This window comes from Cylas formicarius, unplaced genomic scaffold (assembly GCF_029955315.1).
Source record: "Cylas formicarius isolate icCylForm1 unplaced genomic scaffold, icCylForm1.1 PGA_scaffold_8__14_contigs__length_24414737, whole genome shotgun sequence".
In the NCBI taxonomy this organism is placed as follows: domain Eukaryota; kingdom Metazoa; phylum Arthropoda; class Insecta; order Coleoptera; family Brentidae; genus Cylas; species Cylas formicarius.
The window spans coordinates 15,650,804-15,667,334 of record NW_026844361.1 but is presented as its reverse complement, the minus strand read 5'-3'; the positions used below and the strand labels follow the sequence as shown (position 1 = coordinate 15,667,334).

General features: G+C 34.1%; 2 protein-coding genes across 6 annotated transcripts in view; one reads left to right on the top strand and one right to left on the bottom strand.

Moving 5' to 3' along the window:
- Positions 1–16,531, bottom strand: part of LOC132706791 (fasciclin-3) — a 448,477-nt gene that overhangs the window by 21,388 nt on the left and 410,558 nt on the right. For all 5 annotated transcript variants that reach the window (XM_060678330.1, XM_060678331.1, XM_060678333.1 and 2 more), the window contains exons 2-5: positions 5,590–5,753; positions 2,228–2,378; positions 2,037–2,171; positions 1,734–1,931 (exon numbers count right to left, since the gene is read on the bottom strand). In XM_060678330.1, the coding sequence (XP_060534313.1) occupies positions 1,734–1,931; positions 2,037–2,171; positions 2,228–2,378; positions 5,590–5,753 (648 nt within the window). The remainder of the gene's footprint in view (positions 1–1,733; positions 1,932–2,036; positions 2,172–2,227; positions 2,379–5,589; positions 5,754–16,531) is intronic.
- LOC132706790 (uncharacterized) overlaps positions 1–16,531 on the top strand; it is a 242,995-nt gene that overhangs the window by 36,792 nt on the left and 189,672 nt on the right. The window lies entirely within an intron of this gene.

Below are 16,531 nucleotides of genomic sequence, written 5' to 3'. Positions count from 1 at the left end.
TATATTTTTCGCATTTTTGGATTCTACGTAGGATGGGACGGTTTTATATCTTTTTTTTTTTTCATTTTTTTAAATTTTTATTTAATTTTTGAAACTTCTGTCTAGAAGGCTGTGACCATCATAAATACTATGTGCCGGGTCACATGATCCTGGAAAAAATTTCAAATGAAACTTTTCTTTACTTGCCTAATGACAAATAGCAATTATTGTATTGTAATAATTTTTTAGGATCACCCAGTTATTTAAAATAGCACCCTAGTGGGAAAATTTTTTTTTGCAACATTTTGGGACCAAAATTTTCAAAATCCGTTAAAAAATAAGCTCACAGGAAGGAAAAAACCAGATAAGTAAATACGTTTTTATAAAAACAAAATATTACTTAGGTGGCTTTGCTTATATTCATTATTAATAATCATTATTGTCAAGTCGGTAAGATTAAAAATGCAAAAGAAACTCTCGACAAGCTTATGCTGTAGAAAGAAAAAAAAACAGATTAGTATATTAACAAAAATAAAATTCATAATGTACAAACGGTCAGAATTTGCAATCATGCGTACTTAAGGTTGAATAGCAATAAATAATAATAGTAATTTAGCTTTATGGTTTTTTTAAAAAATGTCCTATGCTATATTAAGACCAAATTTAGATAGATGTTTCGAAATTTTCGTTGCTAAGTTCTGCTACGTATGTATTTTATGCTTTTATCCGCAGACTACTTAATATACCATTTTCCACAGAAAAAAAAATAAATAAAACAAATAGTTTTTAACAAGGGTTACGACCCCTCTTTTATAGGTACGATTAAAACTAAAACGCAGTTTCAAATAACGCTGATCTCCATCTATCCCATATAAATCACCGTACCCAGTAAGAAAAATTCGGAACATCTATCTAAATTTGGTCTTAATATTGCTTTTAAAACTGAAAACACCATAGGACATTTTCTAAAAAACAATAAAATTAAATTACGAAAAACTGAAAAGTCCCGAGTCTACAAGTTGAAATGTGGATTATGTCCCAAAATTTATATGGGACACACAGGTAGAACATTTAAGAAAAGCATTAACGAACATATATGGGCGTATAAGAATAAAAGTTCGGATTTTAACTATGCCATTCATTTAAATTAGGAAATGCCCAAGTTTGACAATAATTTTGATATTTTATATAATTAATCAAAAAGCAAAAAACCAAGCTTAGTGGAAGCTAGGGCGATTAACCAAATGTTATATTCGAATTGGATTTAAATGCGTCTCCGTTGTTAAATTTAAATTTATAACCCTATACCGGTAATTAAAAATCTATTACCTGTTTATACATTCGGGATTCGGAATATTTTCATATTTTGTATTTGATAAAGGTTTTGTCGAAATAACTGTCATAAATCATTACAAACTATGAAAATCTGAACATCTTTTATACTAATTTCATTGAAAATTGTATTGTAATATAATTGTAAAAAACACAATATGATCAAAGGCTTATGGAAATTACGAAAATTTAAAGACCCTGGATTCATAGTAAATAATAACAACACGGATCTTTTATATTATCCAAAGACGGTTTGTTATAAAGCGGTTTTTCTTATCCGATGAAAAGGAAAGAATGCATACCAGGATTACTAAAGAAAATCAGGATTGGTTTTGATAGAAATTCTATCCATGTCAGGCTACGTGTATGTACGAAAAAATTAATTCCGGAAATTCAATTCAAAAAATTCGAAATATACGTACATTTGATATCCAGCTGTCGTTTGGTTTCTGAAATACCACCTGGGTATCCGTCGTGGTACGCGACGCACCTCAGATATTTGCCATTGTCCGACGCCCGTAGGCGTCTCGTCAAGTTTTGAATTTTCGACTGTAGATTCTCCTTAGCCAAGTCTATAACCGTGGGCATGCTCAGCTCACTGTTGTCGATAGGTTCATTGTCTGAAAGGGGACAATTTAATTGGTTCACTAACTAAAGAACTTGTTTGAAGATGGTAAAACCATCAGATGGACCTCAATACGGATGCCTGGCAATGCCCTACTTACCCAAAAACCAACTGATGTTGGCAACAGGACGGCCGTCCCTGACTATGCACGAAGCTTGTATGGTATCGTCGACTTTGTACACCACCAGGTGATCCGTACCCTGGCTCAGATCCAGCTCGGGGGCTTTGGGCGACCCTATGAATGAAAAAGTGAATTATCTAGTTCAACTAAACAACAACGATGGCGCTCACTGGCTACTATCAGCGACATGGTGCCTACTGACTCTTGCGCTTCGCTAGCAATACCCAAAGTACACTTCACGTCCCCATTATTACGGTCCTCTGCTCTGTGGATAACGAAACCGCATTGGCCAGCGTCCAACCCTTGGCCGTAATACGACACCTGAACGGAAAGAATAACCTTGAAGGTATTGTGCGATCAAAAAAACGTTTTAAGTATTTTACAGTACCTCAACCGTAAATCTTAGCAGGACCATGGTAAAACCCACCCCAACAGATGTTTATTCTGCATTCAGTAGGTCTTGCCTGAGATGGACCGTAGTGAATATTTGTAGAAACTTTTTTATTTGAAACGTAAATGCTTCGAATAAGTAGAAGCGTTTATTTTAACATCAGGTGAGAGTTAAGAGTTGAATCTAAATTGCAATATGTTCGTATATTTTAAGGAGGTATTTGAAAGTGATCGTCCCAGTAAGTACCTGATTCTCGAGCCTTGATCCTGTTGTTTTCACTGGATTGTTCAAAGGGTGAGGGTAAGTACCTGTACCCTATTTATCTTAGGTAAGTTTGAAAATAATCATTTTTATCTTGTAAACCTGTCGATAAACAACATTCTTCTTCTTGTATTTTTGTGTCTTCTATATGAGCCGTTCATTTTGAAAGTGACTTAAGTCCATTTATCTTTAATTTGAAATCCTTAAGGTTTTGCGTTTTTACAAAATTAAAAATATGCATAAGACATATAGTTGACTGGCAATGTTAAATCGCATTTTATGTATCCTATTAAAAATTCGCTATTATTTAGTGTATAATATGACCTTGCTTACCTTAAAGACTTAGGTCACTTTCAAAATAAAAATTTGTTTTGTTACAAAAAGTGAAAGAGCGTAAGTCCGTTATATATAGCTTAAAATATAGAAAAAAAAAACATTTAAATTATATATTTAGATAATAGAAATAAATTTACTAACAAGGTCAATTATTTACTTGGATGAAACCTGGTTCGACACTTATGATACCCCGGAAAAGGGTTGGGTTGACTCAAATGATAAGTGTAAAACAAAAGCGCCATCAAAAAGAGGTAAAACAATAACTATTTTGCATGCTGGCTCTAAAGATTCTAAAGGATTCCAAATGGACTTTCTTTGTCTGCGAAAAATATTAAAGATTCTTCTCTGGATTACCATGAAGACACCACCGCTGATTTATTTGAAAGTTGGTTTAAAAACAAACTAGTTCCAAACATTCCTCCTAATAGCGTCATTGTAATGGACAATGCAAGTTATCACAGTAGACAATTGACTAAAACCCCTTCCTTATGTGACACAAAAGCAACAATCCAAAATTACATGTATCAATGAATTGAGGTTCTACAAAACTTGAACCTACAAAAGGAATACGTCTGTGATAATTATGCAAAAAATCTAGGGCATACAATTTGAAGGCTTCCACCTTATCATTGTATATTTAATCCCAATGAACATGTTTGGCACCAAATCTGCCATTCGTCGTAACAATGTTTTTCCCCGTGTTAACTCCAATGGCCTCAAAGTTATAGAAAACAAAGTTGGGCGAATTCTGTTAAACATATAGAAAAAGCAGAACAATCGTATATCCATATTGCAAATAATATAGAACAAATAATAATTTGAACAGGCGATGATAGCGATAGTGATACTGATATTATGTGAATAATTTTAAGTAAATTAAGTAGGTAATAAAAATAATTCGTAATTTTATTTTAGATTTAAACATAAATACATACATAAATAAATAAATATTGTTTAGTATCTTTCCTAACAAAACCCAAATAACTAAATTCTAAACAAAGTAAGGACCTGTTCGGCCATATTTTATTCTTGCAGCTTGCCCGGTTCTTTCCTTAATTCGTATCAGTTAGTCACTTTCTTATATATATGAACAGACTTTATACACATTCCTACGACTGTCTTGGAATGGTTACGGGTAAGGGTCTGCTCAGCAGGGTGTTCTATAAAGGGCTGCGGTTTTGGAGTAATAAACAGTAGGCAAAGTTAATCCCGGGGTGGGTTGTAAAAGCACCATATTTCTGGTCAGAGTATACTATTCACACCACTGTATTGTAACATCAAACAGTCATACCATCTTATTCTGATATCCTGTTTATATTTATTTATAGAAAAAACTTCACAGTCAGTTAACCAATTAGTATATGTAACGATAAAAAACCTATCTGTACCCCACTTAGCACCTGATTTGTTACTATCATGACCCGCTACACAAATCAGTGTAAAATAATTTTTGGTTGTGAGTTAAGGCTTAACTTGATTTTTGGCACATGTAGAGCTACTAGCCTAGTCCGTATCCTGTCCTAGATCAAACTCGTGAAAATATTGATATTGAGCCAAATACGTAAAACATTGCTCATTAGTGAGATTCAGGAGTTAAAAGTTTAGTTCTAGAAATTGGAATTTATCTAAAACTCAAATGGTTACATCCTATAATTTTTTTTTCTTAATACCGTTCTTCACGTTTTTTTGAAGATTATGATAGAGTGTAGACGTCTTAATAAAAAAGATAAAATATTACAATGGAAATATGCGAATGCAAAACGGTGTGATTTATCGAAAAAAAAGTAGCAAGTACACCTATTTTACATAGAAAATTATCATTCGTAATAGTCATCTCCAAAAACCCTCAAAAGTTTCCATGTCCCTATCTCAAAAACAACTTGAGCTTGAGCTTGGGAGATATAATAATTTGGTAAGGATCCATATCGGCTTAATATCAAACGTACATCAACTTCTGAATAAAAGTTTGTCACATAGATTGTTGCCAAAGAATCGGTCTACAATTCACAAAAAAAGATCATTAAAATCAAGGAGCATTTCGCGAGAACACCAATTTTGATATCGGGATCAGTCGAACTTTTGCGGAGTAGTACCAACAATGTTGTGAAATAAAATAGCGAGATTATATGGTGTAGCTAGCGCACTCTACACATCACGTAAAAAAATATGATGTAAAAACGGATTGCGTTATTGAGGAATAACAATTTAGAGAAATAATTTTTAACCCCCTGTATATCGCCTATGAGAGACATTTTACTAAGCTATATATCATTATTACCACCCTATATAATATAAAAATATCGTAGCTTGATTTTTTCTTCTTTCTACAAGAGAAATACTAAAGTATACTAAATCAATTTGCAGAGTCCATTAAGCAGATATATCGTCAAAATTGAATTTATTGGTTCTAAGTAGTTTCAATATAGACCCTCCCCTTATTTATTCTCGCTCTCCACGTGATATTATTAGATTTCGAACATTTCTTCTTCTTCTTTTCAAACAGACGGTTCATTTAGATAGATACATTATAACAATAATACGTACGTCCGCATTGCTGATGCCTCTATTCAAATTGAGGGTTTTCAATCCGGGGATCTCCACCCGACAGTACTGCAGGGGTACCGCCACCCGGCACATGAAGGTAGCATTCTGTCCAGGCAGGACTGTTTGTATTTTCTTTTCCACATCCACCTGCGCCCCCCAACAGCCTGCAACACAACAAATCGTTCAATTAGTCACAGTAGAACTAAACAACGGTAATTAAAAATAAATAATAATTTCTGAAATAAAAAATAAAATCAACAAATTTAATCTTATTCAAGTGGCTATACGAGGGCTGACTTTTATATTTCACAACCATTTGTTTGCCGAAAGTATTCGAAGAAATTAGAAAAACCAACCGCCGAAGACGAATCACTCTCCACGACGACAATGCTAGCTCTCACCGATCAGTGCAAACAAAGAACTTTTTGAGCATTAAATACGTCGATTCGATGAGCCATCCACCATATAGTCCTGATTTAGCACACGTCTTTTATTCCCATACATTAAGAATAAATTACGTGGGCAACGATGTTTGACACCAGAAGAAGCGATTGATGCATTTAAAAAGCATGTTTTGGAGTTGCCCGACTCGATGTGGGAAAAGTGCTTCGATGATCGAATGCAAAAGTGTATTGATCATAAAGGGGAACATTTTGAGAAACAATAAAGTCCTATTTGTTGGTAGCTTATAGTTTTTTATTACAATTCCCGAAATTTAAAGGATGGGCGAAGTTATTAAAATACGGATTTTTTTTAGAGGCATTTCAATTATACCAAAAGAGTTTTCTAGTTTCTTCATGTCAGTCTCACCGTCTCAAGACTTAACATGAAGCACAATATTTTATTTGGAAATCAGCTTCCATTTTAGCATAAGCTTTTAATCTTTGTTGATTAAACCATCAACTCCAAAAGTTCAATCAGTCTCATCGTTATGTAGATTTAACTTGGAAATTATTCTTTGTTATATCTTATTATTTACTTCTACAACCTTTTTCTTCCTCATGGGATGCAAATAGGTCTATGCCATCAACATCATCTTTAGATGGAGATGCTCTAGTATTGGCTGCTGTCTTTAAGAAGGAAACATCAATAATAAAATCAATAATAAAAATTAAAGAAATGTATATGTGGTGGATAGTGTGGTGGACACATTGTAAGTGTTATCAACTTATGGCAAACTGTGTTAGAGTTACTTGAACCTTAATCCAAACAATATTCGAAATAATTAGGTTTTTTGGTATCGTACTTATCGTATTACCTTTCTGGAATGACGTCACTCTAGTTTCAAATACAGAAAGCATTGGGCGACATTTCGACCAATAAATAAAGTGAAACTTAGTTAAACAGTTCTTATTTGTTTTGCAGTTTTGTTCTTAGTTTTTAAGTGTTTTTTTTTTGGAACGGTCATAATATTGCATTTTTAATATTATTCTTAGCGCAAAATACTGTTTAAATTGCTTTAGTATAATATACAGAGTGTTCAAGCTGATTTCTTCATGTAAATTAATCCAAAAATTTGGTTTCCCACGTATTCATTTAATCTTATCTGTATCTATAATTTGTTTAACATTTTTTTGGACATCCTGTATGTTTAGTTCCAATGTTTTTGCTCTAATATTAAACAGTCTGGTGCGGTATTTTATTTTTGGCGAAAATTGATATGGCGATAAGTTTAGAAGTTCTACGAGGAACGGTTATGCACAAAAACAAAGCAAAATTAACCAAAACAAACCAAAGTAACCAAAACTAGCCAAAATTCGCCAAAAGAAACCAAGGAGAACCAAAATTAACCGTAACAAACCAAAACCAACCAAAAAAAAAAACAAAACAAGGCAAAATTCACCAAAGCAAACCACAATTGACCAAAACTAACCAATTTTGACCAAAAAACCAAAATTTACCAAACACAAACAAAACTAACCAATTTTAACCACAACTAACAAAACTCAAGCAAAGCTAACCTGCTCATTCATCGTTGCTTGTGTCTAACTTTTTGGTCAAAAACAAAACCACAATCATGCCTTAGCCAACATATTCAGCGGATATGGCCCCTGTGACTTTTTCCTGTTCCAAAAACTCAAGAAACCCATAAAGGGAGGAGGTTTGGCACGATTGAGGAGATAAAGAAAAAATCTCTGGAAGAAAATCGTTGGCCCAAGTGAAGGGAGGGGATTACTTTGACAACATTAATTTTGATAAATAAGTAAAAACTTTTTGGTAAAACTTCAAAGTCATCTTACTTTTTGAACACATCTCGTAGTTCTCAAGTCTTTTATCTCGGACTATCTCGAGCCCTCTATAGCAACAGCTAATCTATTCAACTGTAAAAGAATCATTTTTCTAATTAATAACGTCGTAGTATATCGCATAATTTTAAATTAGATAAGTCCGCATGGTATAACGTCCAAATTATTACCTTATTTCATTTTAATTTGAATTTCCTCCATTCATGTCAAATAATAATTGTCTTCTCTCAAGAGCGGATTGCCGCATTCCTATTAATTCGTATTTATTATTTACCGTTGTCGCGAGGCAGTTTATCGCGAATTCGATGCCTGTCAGATGAGCCGCCCGGATCCCGTATTTACTGGCATGTCGGTTCCGTCACGTGACAGACCGAAATAAATTTCCCGTACTGGATTATGGGTTACGTTTCGAATCCTCCGGTTGTTTATTTGGTTCTGTTAGTCGCCACCGCGTGACATTCATTAGACGAAACGGGTCGTCGCGTGTTTGTGCGGAATTTCGTTAGGATTCAGGTGTGGGATGACGGTTACACCTGGAATCCTTTAAGCCGCCGGCTCAATCAAAAAGGGACCTTTAAAAGTAGAAGAAAGAAGTAAGATAATGTTATATTCAGAAATGTTTGAACTTAATTTTCGAAAAATAAATAAACTATTTATCTGACACAAAAAATAAACATGCCAGATAAATTTGTCAAGAGTGCTGATCTTTTATATCAAACAAATGAAACGTGTTCTTGCAGTAGTTATATAGTGACAGTAACAAACTTGTTATAGACTTAAATTAATCGACTTTGCAATTGGAATTTCACTGCGTTAGCCGCTCAAGTTATCGCTATAATCGAAAGTGGACTTCGCCAGTGAGTTGTTGCTTGACAACTGAATCTGACAGCAGCAATTCGGAGAGTATGCCAACGGTATGAGGAGACTCGATACTTTGCTAGGCGCCCGGCTGGTAATGATGGCTTTATTGTGTCAACAATAATAAGAAATCGTGATCTTAATGTGAAGTCCGAAGTTAGTCAGTGGACAGTGAAAAGAAGACTGAAGGAAAATAACCTAAATTATCACTGCAATTGGTCCAAAACTTACTCCAGCACATCGACAAGCACACAGTCTGTTCTGTTCTCAGATGAGACCAGAAATGCCTTTTTGGTAGTGACTGATGAAAAAAAGTGTACCAGGATAGCGATTTGCAGAATGGTACAATGAAGAGCGGAGCCCTTATGGGTGCAATTTCTATAGACGCACAAACCGAACCTGTTTTCATCCATAGGGGCGGCTGTACTCAAAGGCCTGGATGTTTAACAGATGCTAGGTACATCGAGGATATTTTATCAGATCACTTGGTACCATCTGTCGACTACATTGGAGAAGAATTCATTTTTATGCATGATAATGCTAGGTCGCACACCGCAGAGATCGTGTAAGATTACATTTGAGAAGTCGGTTTTCGAGTTATGAAGTGGCCAGTATGCAGTCCCGACCTCAATCCGATCGAACATTTGCGGGATGAACTAAAACGGAGAATTCAAGCTAGACTTCGTACCCCAGAGCTTGGTTAGCCCAAATATTTCTAGTGTACCATTTAATATTGAAAATTATAAATTGTCAAGGTGTGATCGTTATGGTAGAGGGGGTGGTGTGGCTTTTTACATTAGAAATAATCTAAAACACAAGTTTCTTGATAATACCGTCTATAACAATGTAGCGCTTGAACAAAAGTGGATATCTATTAATATTGCTGGTAGGAGGGTTTGTTTGGGAACCCTTTACAGACCTCCCCACTTGAATCTGAATAACGGTCTGCAGTCACTTGAAATAACCTTAGTCCGATTAATTCTGAATATGATTACGTTATATTTGGAGCTGACTTTAACGTTGACCTTCTTGTGGTGAATTGTCATAATGATTCCGCTATTTTTTCCAATTTTTTGAGCAAGTACGGTCCTTTTCGACATATTCGGGAACGTAACATGGTTAGTCATAGTACCTCGACTCTCATTAACTTAATTGTCAGTACCTCTCCGAATATCGTGATAGAGCCAGGGGTATTTAAGCTGGAGGGCATTTCTGATCATCATATGGTACACTGCAAATTGAAGATACCTAAATCTAAACCCAAAGCATTTTTTAAAACCTACAGGGATTTTTCTAATTTTTGTTACGAACATTTTCTATTTGACTTAAACAATATTAATTGGGATGAAATATTCGAACTAACTGACGTCGATAAAATGGTGGAGTTTTTTAATACTAACTTACTGGAAGCTTGCATGCTCCTTTAAAAACTGCGAAGATAACAAAACCGCCAGCTCCTTGGCTCACTTAAACATAATGATAAATTTGAAACATAAAGCACTGTCTAAATATAAGAAACAGAAAACCGAACAATCCTGGATTGAATACAAGGAGTTGAGAAATCTCGTAAATATGGCTGTTAAGTGGGAGAAAAAGGCTTTTTTACAACACAAGTTTCTTACGGATCCAAAAAACTTCTGGCGTGTACTTAGATACCTTAATGTGTATTCCGGACCTATACATAATACTATAACTACAACTAAAACTTAATCAATACTTTTATAATAATACCCCTCAAATAGACCTAAATAATGATTTCATTCAACTAACTTACTTACTACTACTCTTTAAATCCAGAAAAACTTTCATTTTCAAGTATTAACCCTAACGAAGTATTAATAATAATACATCAAATTAGAACTTATGCCGTGGGTTCTGATAGGATAGGAAGATGATATTATACGTTATCCCCCAACATATTACGTATATTATTAATAAGTGCTTGTCTACTAACAAATTCCCTAAACCCTGGAAATATGCTAACTTCATTCCTGTCCCTAAAACCTCTCTACTATATCTAAAGTGCTAGAAAAAGTTGTTGAGAAGCAGCTTGGAAATTTTATTATTTTACCCCCAACGCAATTGGGCTCTATGGCACATTATGGTACAAATACGAAAAATGATGCAGGCCTGAATACATGCTTAATATTGCTTGATTATAGTAAGGTATTGGACACCCTGGCCTGCCCTACTTCAAAAGGACAAGGTTAGTCTTCAGCGTCTTCAGAATGCCTTTCTCAGGTTCTCATACAATATCCGCACACATATCTACTAGCCTAGAGGATTCACAATGGCTAATATTAGACGAACGTTTTAAATCTCAGCTTTTAGTCTTAATTAAAAAAGTAATATCTCTCCAACGTCCGACGTATCTTCTTGACAAACTTACTCGTGGATCAGATATATTCATTCGGTTAATACTCGCCATAGGGGGCTGTTTACCGTTCCCAAACATACTTCGGCACAGTTTCAGCGCAGTTTCACGTAACAATGCTATCAAGGCTTACATCAAACTCCCTCTCCAACTGAGATCAATCACCTCACTAACTTCATTCAAACAAAAACTTGAGCAATACATTTATCATAATAGAGACCGATCATAAAACTAGTAACTATCAAATTGTATATATGTATTCCTTTTTTGAATTCACTCTAGCAGTGTCTACCATTTTGAATGAATGTCTACATAATTTATGTGCTATATTTTATTTTATAAATTGTGTCATATACTCGTTTTAGGGGGTTGCATGAGAGCAACCATGTTGGATGCCGCCCCCACAGTTATATATTTTTGTAAGATATCTCCTTCGAAACCGAAAAAAGGCTCTTTATTATTATTATTATTGTTGTTGTTGTTGCAGTAGAGGAAGAGTGGCTGAACATTCCATAAGAAACAATAGCGAACTTGATTAGATCTATGCCGAATCGAGCAAGATATGTTATTAGGGCAAGAGGAAGTCATACCTAGTATTAAAAATAAGTGTTGAGTTGCTAATTTTCAATAACTATATTTGTTTTCAGTAATAAAAAAAAGTTACTTTGACTCCTGCCGTTATTTAGCATGCTAAATCTAAAAAGCAGAAATAAATTTTAATTAAAAATTTTTTATATTAATTTAAACTATTATTAATGCATATTAAATTGTCTTTCAAAAAAGCATATTTTTTTTAAATCTGACCTGTAGTCTCTAAAAATAAAAATGAAATTGAAGTCAAAAGGCGATTTCTATGCACGCAAGTTAGTTAACCATCTAAATTTCAGTTATTTTTTTCTTGTCGCCCGTATTTACGAGAGTAACAGTTGCGGTTACCGTTGATAACATTTTAAACAAAAAGCATTGTATACTTGTTGGCGTTGCTTAATGACCATTGCCTTAGCACATTATTAATTTGCATCTTTTATGACTTTCATGCGGTCAACATTAACACGTACAGTTAAGGTAACTGTTGAAAAGCCGCATGCCCTCATTGCGGCATAAATTAAATGCATTGTGTTAAAAAAAAAACACGCAACCCTTAAAATAGCTACTAGTATTGTAGTAGTATGAGGAATGAGTCAGTCCAATGCTCAAATATGTAATTGATTTTTGCTAATATTATTAATAACGAAGCGGCAGAAGATGTTCTGTTCTAAGTTTCAAAGCATTATATATTACTCTGAATGGAAATACAGGAAATACACAAATTCTCGAGTGGCGAAATAACTCCTAAAGGTTTATGTTTGAAGTCAAAATTAGTTCACCACAAGACGCCTTCGAAACCGGGTGTTACCAGTGGTGCGCTCACGCACCATAAAATATTATGCGTTTTTTTGTATCAAATCATGTTCTATTTGGAAAGCAGTCTACTTTTAGTTGTTTTCTGTCGAATTTGAACTTTCTTTTGTATATTTATATATAAATTATATGTTACATCTTATGTGCCCCAAAACATTATTTCATGTTTTTTCCCAGCGTTTCGTTTACGCACCAGTATTTTTTTGTATGTTTCGAGTTTTTTTTTTTTTTGACACATGTAATGTGTTCTTAAGTGCAATAAAATAAATAATTTCAAAGCAAAAAAGCATTTTTTTTATTTTTTTTATGCTTGGCATAATATGGGTAAATAGGCATCGCCGTATAAGACGGTGTGGCGCTTCAAAATCATGATTAATGAATTAAATGATACCGTTCACTTAACTACTACTAATGGTTATCTGCACTTGGATTGTAAACACTAAAATAAAAAAACTCATTTGAATTCAATTTTCAAAAGTATTTTTCTCTAAAACGGTGTGTTCTAGCGAGGTGCGACAAGAATACTTCATTTACTTAGAAAACTTCAGGTTTTCAAATTCTGTAGTCCAAATTACGAAAATTCGACAAATAAAAAATTTAGTGCAAATTTTTCCCGCGCCTCCCTCGTGTTACCCACCCCTTGAGACAATTAAATACTAAGTATTAGTTCGTTAAATACAGCCTAAAAAGTTTTGTAACTGTACCAAATTTTATTTAAAAATAGTCTCGCGTTTCGAAAATATTTACAAAAAAATCGCCATTACCCCTTCAAATTTAACATCCTGGATATTAAAACTAAGACGTTTTGGACCCTAGTTTATATGAACCTATATCCTCATTTTGGGTCACAGAATACGTGGTTAAAATATTGACGTCACCGATGTAAAAGATTTTTATCAGTGTAAATCCCTACACTCTATGCGACATCCATAAATGCCCGAATTTCCACGTAACACAAACAGTTTTCGTTTATGAGGAATCGATGTAATGACCATTAACTCGACGCGAATCATCCCCATCATCAAATCGCCGAATCTCGCCCCCGCCCCGCCCCCAACCCGGCGTCAATTAAGAAAATTAAGCCGTGCTCGAGCGGAAGGGGGGAAAGTTGTTAAACGTTAAACGCTTGTTTGAATACGTTATTGTTATGTTGGTCACGCGGTAATTAGTTTTCTCCGTGTCAAAACGGCGAACTCGTACAACGCTAGTAGTGTGTGTTGGGGGGAACTCCGACATCGACCCCCACCCCATTTTGCCGCGTTGTGCGGAATTATTACGACCGAACGGTGCGGTTTTGCCGAATTAAACCCCGGCCATAATCACGTGATAACTAAAATTACATTTCGCAAGGTTCATAAACATGTCGCGAAATTTGGGTAATTTTATACGAAATATGTGACACCCCGTCGTTTCCACCACCAAATGGACGCCTACACGGTGCAAGTAAATCTTAAAGAGTGAAATGGTAAAGATACTCGTATAGCCGGTATCTAGCATTTGAGAAAAAGTTCCAAATTTAACATCGGTATTGTCCCTCATGAAAAATTAAAAAAAATTGTTCATATCAACATGTGACTTAAGTTAGATTAGGATTTGGATTCGGATTTTCAAATATTACAGTGAAACAGTTCCTTACTTACCATAATTAAAAAAACATATTCCTGCGGAGATGCTGGGTACGTAAGCATGGAAATATTAGGGAACTCCCAAAAACCACATCCAGAAAAGAACCCCTTTTCTGCTATCACCACTCCAAAAAATAATTTAATTAATACTTCGCAATCTAAAAAAAATCTGACGTCCCAGAAATTCAAGGGCCACTTAGGAGAGCTTCAAAATGTTGTATTGCTCAACCACCTTGAAACGGTCACATTTAAAACGTTAAGTTGCATACCCTGCATATTTTATCATGTTCTATTGCTATTTTAAGTTAACTTTCAAAGGGTGTATATGCCTGTCCCTTTTTGTTTCTGAATTATTTGAAAAAAATTGTACAACCAGCATGATAACTATTGCTCCTAACCCGAAAACGATTCAAATCGTCATCAATCAAGTACAGAATTTAGTCCCCCGTCGAATATTAGTGTTCCCGATACTGGAAATATTTTATAATGAAAACCTCAAATTTGTGCACAAATATCGTATAATAAAATAAAATAATAAATATAAATATGAAAAGTATAAATAAAATTAAGAAAGTCTCCTGAATATCGCGAGCATTCATGATCGATGGATGTGTCTTTGTGACTACATTTCGAGTCAAAAACCAAATCTCTACTTTGATAATGGCTTTCCCAAGTGGCTTTTCAACGGTCTAATTCAATACCTGGGACAACGTCAGATTTTTTTGAGATTGCGAAATAAATATAACGAATATATGGGTATTTCATTATTGGGGGTAGTTTTATATCTTCCCGACCGTTTCGACATGATTGAGTAATACATCAATTTGAAGCTCCCATAAGTGGCCCTTTAATGGTCTAATTCAATATCTGGGACATGTCAGATTTTGTTGAGATTGCGATATAAATATAACGAATATATGGGTATTTCATTATTGGGGGTAGTTTTATATCTTCCCGACCGTTTCGAGATGGTTGAGTAATACATCATTTTGAAGCTCTACTAAGTGGCTCTTTAGTGGTCTAAGTCAACATCTGGGACAATGTCAGATTTTTTTTGAAATTGCGAAATAAATGAATGAAAGTATTAATTAAATAATTTTTTGGGGTTATGCCGCCGAAAAAGGGGTTATTTTCTGTATAGCAACATTGGATATGGTTAGTTTTAGTTATTATATGTTTTTTTAATTATGATAAGTAACGAACTGGTCCACCGTAATATTTGCTAATCCAAATCCAAATCTAACTTCAGCCACATCATGTGAACATAGGTCCGGAAATGCATATTTTTCAAGATACAAGGTGTCACACTGTTACAAAATAATAATAATAAATAGTCTTCATTAAAAAAAAAGGAAACGATGTATCTATTAACAGCGAAACTATCGATAGAGCTCAATAGTGGCGTAGTCTAGTTTTCAATAGCTACTCTACTGTGCCACTATAAATGTAGTTAATAATTGTGTGTGTTAATAAAGTTAAATTAATATAAATTTTTATTATTAAAACTATGGAAAATATCTTTAAAATCGAAAAAAAAGGAAAAACACTCACCTGAAGAAGGAACGAAGATAAAGAATTTGAAAAAGCGATATGACATCTTGACAGCTCAGGCAGAAAGGCATTTTAGCAAAATTGTGTTTTTAGCAGATGATCTTTGTACATTTTTTAAAATGCATTTCTAGTAAATTATTGTGTGGATGGTATTTCGAGGAATAAGTCGCTCTCTTAGCAAAGTCGATGAGTTCAGATTAGGTAAAATTTTCGTAACGAATATGTTTAAATGTAGTCAATTAAGTCAATTAAGCTGACGATATGTATCAGATACATGGTTATATATTCAGAGATCCGTAGTAAAAAAAAAAACATAACTCTCATCACAGTAATTGAAATATGAGAGAACGAGTAATTGTTTCCTTATTTTAAAATATTCCTGTTACTATATAACATTTTTAGTATGCCTTTGAAAGACATTTTTTAAATGGTCACGAAATGGTAAATCACTATGATTACCCTCAAGTTGCTTGCAAAATTAATAACAAAAAGTCTAAAATTATATTAATTTTTTGCTTTACTAGCTTAGTTTTATTTTTAATTACAAATATCGTTCAATGAACTTTTAATGGGTTTAGCTTTAACCATGGGCACGAGAACGTTCACTAATCATAGGTCATAGGTAGATCATGGTTTCTAAAAACCCCTACATAAGAGGTATTATCAAAATCAAAACATCGTCCGCGTATGCTGGAACCTTGCAAAATTTTAAAGATTTTAAAATATCGGAACCGAAATCGAATCGAATCGTCTTTCTTTGGAACAAGTATAAATTATGATATCGATTTAAAAGATTGAATCAGCTTACAAGAATTGAATGAAAAATCGTAGAAATTTAGCTTGGATATCGATATCGATTAACCGCATCCAATGACAAATCTGCAGAC